Source organism: Cicer arietinum, chromosome 7 (assembly GCF_000331145.2).
Source record: "Cicer arietinum cultivar CDC Frontier isolate Library 1 chromosome 7, Cicar.CDCFrontier_v2.0, whole genome shotgun sequence".
NCBI lineage: Eukaryota > Viridiplantae > Streptophyta > Magnoliopsida > Fabales > Fabaceae > Cicer > Cicer arietinum.
The window spans coordinates 16,840,010-16,846,437 of NC_021166.2; the positions used below are offsets into that span (position 1 = coordinate 16,840,010).

At 28.4% G+C, this 6,428-nt stretch overlaps 1 protein-coding gene across 2 annotated transcripts; it reads right to left on the reverse strand.

Annotated features, from left to right (window-relative positions):
- Positions 1–344: 344 nt before the first annotated feature.
- Positions 345–4,721, reverse strand: LOC101512252 (isovalerate--CoA ligase AAE2-like). Of its 2 annotated transcripts, XM_012718279.3 has the most exons (4): positions 4,588–4,721; positions 3,026–3,199; positions 2,703–2,927; positions 345–1,971 (listed from the first exon to the last, which is right to left on the reverse strand). In XM_012718279.3, the coding sequence occupies exons 2-4, from the start codon at positions 3,089–3,091 to the stop codon at positions 535–537; spliced, it is 1,728 nt and encodes a 575-aa protein (XP_012573733.1). In that variant the 5' UTR covers positions 3,092–3,199; positions 4,588–4,721; the 3' UTR covers positions 345–534. The 2 variants fall into 2 exon arrangements, with proteins under 2 accessions (XP_012573733.1, XP_027192240.1); XM_027336439.2 differs by lacking the exons at positions 2,703–2,927; positions 3,026–3,199; positions 4,588–4,721 and adding an exon at positions 2,164–2,695.
- Positions 4,722–6,428: the final 1,707 nt, after the last annotated feature.

The following is a 6,428-nucleotide window of genomic DNA, read 5'->3' on the forward strand; positions in this document are numbered from 1 at the left end:
TATAAAAGACACATTCAACATAGAAAAAAAAACTCATTTCCTATGCAATAATATTGATATATGATCTTGAACAATAATTGACAATAGAAAAATAATATTATTGAAATATCTGTGAACTAAGAGTGTGTCATACAAACAGTTGTAGCTTGATTGCATTTCATAATGTCATTGCCATTGCTTGAGTTATTAAAATTAAATTTTTGATTAATAATTAGAGGCGTTGAAGTGTATTGACGAATCATTGAGTGATAAATTAAAGCTAAAATTGTATAATTTCTGAAATAATTGTACTTCAATGGACAAGTGAAAATGTTTGCGTTACATATTAGAGAAACAAAACAGAATGGAAGTAGAATATCAAAACAATAATATAGTTTCGAAAATGTCACATCAGATTTTTTGTGAGTTGACAAATATTGACATAGATAAAGATGAGTTGTCGCAAATAAAATTTAAAATTCTACTCTAATATATTTTAATATATTATAATAAATTATTTATTAAAGTGATATTAATTGTCATTTTACAAAGCATTTAAAGGCTACCCAAGGCCTTTGCTTTCTCCCTCAAAACCAACTTGTGTATCTTACCTGTTGAAGTTTTTGGCAAATCTATAAAAATGACAGTTTTAGGAGCCATGTAACGGGGCAAATGATCTCTGCAAAAATGAATAATTTCTTGAGAATTTGTATGAAAGCCTTGTTTCAACTTCAAAAAAGCACAAGGAGTTTCACCCCATAGATCGTCTGGTCTTGCAACAACGGCAGCCTCAAGAACTGCTGGATGGCTATACAAAACTGTTTCTACCTCTATTGAGCTAATGTTTTCTCCTCCAGAGACTATTACATCCTTCAATCTGTCCTTAACTTCTATGTAACCATCACAGTGTTTCACAGCTAGATCCCCACTATGAAACCATCCATCTTTGAAAGCTTCTTTTGTTGCTTTCAAATCTCTATAGTATCCACTCATCACTGTATTCCCTCTAAACATTACCTCACCAACTGATTTTCCATCAGCTACAACACTTTCCATTGTTGCAGGATCTTTCACATCCATTTCCTCCATCCCCACATGTGGCACCCCTTGTCTGGATTTCATCTTTGATCTTTCTTGAGGAGGCAGCATGTCCCACTCAGGTCTCCATGCACAAAAAGCCCCTGGACCATATGTTTCCGTCAAGCCATATAGGTGAGAAACGCTAAAACCAATTTCTTCCATCTTAAAAAGGATCTGTGATGGTGGTGGAGAACCTCCTGTCATCACTACAACCTTGTTTTTGAGTGGCTTTCTATAAGTCAGTGCAGAATTCACAATCATGTTCAACACAGTAGGAGCTCCACCCATGTGTGTCACCTTATGCTGAATTATATCATCAAATATGTTCTTTGGGGATACTTTCCTTACACAAATATTGGTCCCAAACTGTGCAGCCACTCCCCAAGGGAGGCACCACCCATTGCAATGGAATAATGGAACAATCCAAAGATAAACAGGAAAAAGGTCCATTTGAGAGACTAAAACCGCCGCTAAAGAGTTTAGATACGCACCTCTGTGACTGTAGACAACTCCTTTAGGACTAGACGTGGTACCTGATGTGTAATTTACACTTATAGGATCCCATTCACTCCGTGGTCTCACTATATTAAAATCATTATGACCAACATCCACTAATTTCTCATACTCATAACTCGTTGATGTAATGTCAATTGTAGATGAGTATTCAGAATCAGTAAGTAACACTATAATTGGCAATTCTGTTCCTCTTTCGCGAAGCAAGTTCAATGCTCCCTGAGCAATTTCAAGTAGTTGATAGTCTACAAAAAGAATCTTAGCTTGTGAATGCTCCAGCAGGACTGATACCATAGCTGCATCTAGGCGAGAATTAAGAGTACAAAGAATGGCTCCGGCCATTGGTACTGCAAAATGCAGCTCATACATTGCAGGGACATTAGGCGCTAATGTAGCAACCTGTTTAAAAACAACATGGAATAGCATCAGAGATTCATATACCTTAAGACCGAATTTGAGAATCATACAGTGTCATAACTGGCCATAGAGATGACATCAATATACTCCACAACTTTGTTTCCTACTTCCATACAATAGAAATTCATAAATAATTGAAAATTTGGTAATCTAAGTAGCTGAATCTCTTACAACCTTAGAATGTAATAGTAACAAAATCCAAGAAGCTGTCCCTTCACCAAAAGTTCATAGGAAACATTTCTGTTTCTTACTTTTGTTTTTCTGTTACAGGAAATTGAAATTTAAACTCCAAACATCAGCTCACTTTATACTTTAAATTATGGATTATGGATAGTTTCAGAGAAACTATAAATTTCCACTGTGACAACAATTAACCTCTCTTCTCTGGAATTAAAAGTGCAGCACATTTTAAAAAATATCCTAGAATCATAATTACAGCATACGGATCATATTATAAGTTCATTTTAATACGTGTATGTTTGGTTCCGGGGAAAATTGATGTTGTAAAATTGATTTTAGTTAGAAGTGAATTTAAGGTAAAATAATTTATGTTTGGAGACATTTAGGTTAAAGTCAGTTAAAAATTAAATTTGAGGATAAAAATCAGATATGGAAAGAAAAACTACAAATTATAGGTTGATGTTAAAATAAATTATTGAAGCAAAATCAATTTGAATAAAAAACTCCAAAAGAAAAAAAAAAGCAGAACAGACCAGATGACCACGGGAAATTCCTAATTGGGAAAGAGCAGAAGCGAGTTTGAGACAACGTTGATGAGTTTGACCCCAATTATACTTCATATTACCATACACAACAGACGTTCTCTCTTTGCATACTTTTGCTGCTCTCTCTATGAAGCTTATTGGAGACAATGCATTACTATTTGCTGAGCAACGAACCAAACCCTCCATTGATTCAAATGTTCCCCGATCAGGTTCCTACAAAAGTTACAAGATTGAAAATGAGAGGAAACACAAAAATGTATTTATTAAATGATATCAAAAGTTAAAATTATAAACCAAATTTTTATACGTACATATGGCCCTTCAACACCATTTTTTTCTGGTGTTTTTCCATTTTCTACTTCAAGTGTTCCTTCCATTATTCTTTGTTCTGTCCAATTTTTGGTGGGAGAATATTTGACCAAATTATAGAAAGATCATGGACGTTGAACTTTCTTGACCCCAGACTTTTTTCTCCTGTCTCTTACCTAGATCAAACATAAATTATGAGAAGAAAAAAAAACTGATTGATATATTAGTACGTCTTTCTATACAATTATGTAAGGAGGTATAATTATGAGAGGAGACATTATATACATCTTTCTAAGATCCGCCTGATATATTAGTATGTCCATTTTTAAGGTTCAATAAAATCTTAAAATCTATTAAGAAAACATATTGGACATTAAGGTCTAAGCACACCAATTAATCTACTGCTAAATTGGCCAAATCCACTGAAGACATAAGTACAACAATAAAAAACACCTGAACATTATTTACAATTGAAGATATATATATTAATTAAAAATATTATATAAATAAATCAATTTGACCGTCCTAATAGATTTTTTTTCTAAGCCTAATTACCTAGTCAATTTAATTAAATCGATTTTATAAAAAGTCTCATTCTATACCTTATACAAAATGTGTCACGCCACACTTTATACAAATCAGATCGTATGCTAATGCCTTTATCATATTGTCTAACCTAATCTATTCATAGAACTGTCAATTTGACAAACTCTTTAATTATTACTCTCAGTCCACATGTTGGAAGGATAAAAAAAATTTATAATTTAAAAGACTCTAAAAAGCAAAGTCTCTCACACTATAAGCCCCTACAATTTTGTAGGTTTAATGGATCTATAAACCTACTTTTTTAAGAAAACAATCGATTTTTGTTTCTTCGAGAAATAATTTTTTTTGATTTTTTTCTATAAAAAATTTCTGATTTTTTTTTCAATAAAATTTTTTTGATTTTTTTTTTAAATTTTCTCACAAAATTTTTAGAAAAAAATATTTTAAAATTTTTCTAACAAAAAAATATTTTTTAATTTTTTTTGATATTTTTTCGAATAAAGTAAATTTTGGAAAATTTTCAAAAAAAAATCTCAAAATTAACAAAATATTGAGGGCCTATAAGCTTCTCCCTTAAGACCCATGAAATAATGGGCCGGAACTTTAAAAAAATTATTTTGATAGAGAACTTAATATTAAAGACTTAATAAATAAATAAAAATTAAAGGAGTCGTAGAGTTGAGGTTTTTTTTTTACAGCTCTACCTACACGTTTAGTTAGAATTATGCGATATTTTTTTAAAAAGTGTTTGAATTTTGTGTGTAATCCTCGTTGATGAAGAAGTTATAAGAGTTAAAAATAAACTTTAAAGTAAATTTTATATAAATATTTATTCTCACAATCATGAGAATCCATTTTTCCAACCCCTCTAATATGAATATTAGTGTGTTCGAAAATATAGTATTTTTTTAAAAAATGAATAACTATTTTAAACATGATACATTTTATTGAAAAATATTAAAACGGAAAAATGACTTAATACAAAATTGAATTTCATATTATTTATAAAATCACTTACCTTACTAATTGCATGTGCTTATGGTCGACATTGGATATGCGGTTTGCTATGAGTTGAGACAAGTTATCTATCTTTCCTCTCTCGTGTCAAAATGATTCTTGGATGATTTGGTTTGTGGTTTATATATATAGTGTGTTGAAGGCTAGATTTCCAAGAGTATTCAAGAATAGCATAATCGATGCCATAACAGTTAGGGCATATCTAGGGGATGGTAAACAATTTTATCACATCTAAAACCAATATTTTCTTACAAAGATATTTCGTATTTAATATATATGAGTATATGGGTTGTAAATAAATATTCATTGATCAAAAAACATTCTACGTGTTGATTCCTGTAATAAATAATATTTCATTTTGATTTTGATGCACCGTTTGAGTTGGTTTCAAGTTTCAACCATGAACAACTGTCAATTTTTTTTAGATGATACTTGGCCAAAAGTGTTCCTCGTTCAAAAAAGAGAAGTGTTCCCTCGTCTTATATTTAGTTAAATTTAAATTTTTAAGTTTATTTTATCTTAATAATATAGAAATATAAATATTTCAACAATTCTAAGATAATTTTTTTATTTTTAATAAAAATTTATCTCAAATAACTTAATTATTTTGACATAAAAAGAGTATAATTTTGTTTACAAAAATAATAATTTTAAATGAGTGTCACAATCACGTTAAGCCACATCTAATCTTCAAGTTTTGTTTAATACCGAGAACAAAAATATATATCAAAATATATTAATATCTTTCAGAAAATTTGTTAATTCTTTAAGTGCAAGTAAAGTTATATGATAAGATTAAACATTTCACATGAAAAAAATATTATTGATAAATATTTTAATAAAAAATTTAATTATTTGATCTAATAATAAAAAGACATATTAGATCCAACATATTGTAAATTCGATATCCGCTAGTGTCTTAAGATCTCAATGAACATTAATGTCTTTTATATCTTAGACTAATATTATTTTCTCACCTTAAATTAATTTAAAAGTTTAGTTTAGTCTCTTAATTTTATAATCGATAAATTAATCTCTTAACTTATATAAATTAAGATAAATTGGTTTCTTCTATTAATTTAGTGGGAAACGGTGCTAAACTTTGATGATGTGACATACAAGTTGTTAAAAGTTTTTCCCTATTCACTTCTTCTTCTTCACCAAATCACTTTGTCTCATTTATGAAACCATTTTTAAAAATAAGTCAATCAAATAAATTTTATCATTTTTAAATTTCTAAAAAGAGAAAAGCTGTTTTTAAAAAGCTAATCAGACAAAATAGTATATTAAAAACTAAAAATCAAAACGCAATCTGTAACACCCTAATTTATTGTTATACCTTAATTTATTATTATTATTATTATTATTATTATTATTATTATTATTATAAATTAGTGATATTTTCTTATATATGTGTTTCTTGTAGTGTAATAATTTTTTACATGATTGTCTTTTTGTTGTCTTTATAGTTATTTAAATAAAAATCAGTGATAATTGTTATTAAGTATATTTATTTTATTTAATAATAATAATAATAATAATAATAATAATAATAATAATAATAATAATATATACTAGTTTTGGATTGCTATTATCTTAGTCCTCATATTTTAGTGTTGTTATCTAAATCTTTATTATTTAAATTTATTTTTATTTAAGTATAAATATAAAATAATTATATTAATTATTTATTAAATATAATAATGATGATGATACCGTTCATAAATTTAATGCTCCATATAATAGCTAATAATTTCTATTAATAGTCTAAGTAATAAATTGAATTTGCCGTAAATGGAATTAATGGACCTAAATTAATTCTGAATTCGTGATACTATTTCT

What these genes read in the sequence shown, in the direction of transcription:
- LOC101512252 (XM_012718279.3), bottom strand. Translation starts at nt 3,091, where the DNA reads ATGGAAGGAACACTTGAAGTAGAAAATGGAAAAACACCAGAAAAAAAT. An exon ending in ATGGTGTTGAAGGGCCATAT is followed by an intron (nt 2,928 to 3,025) that starts GTACGTATAAAA and finishes TAACTTTTGTAG; the next exon opens with GAACCTGATCGGGGAACATT. An exon ending in GAATTTCCCGTGGTCATCTG is followed by an intron (nt 1,972 to 2,702) that starts GTCTGTTCTGCT and finishes GTTTTTAAACAG; the next exon opens with GTTGCTACATTAGCGCCTAA.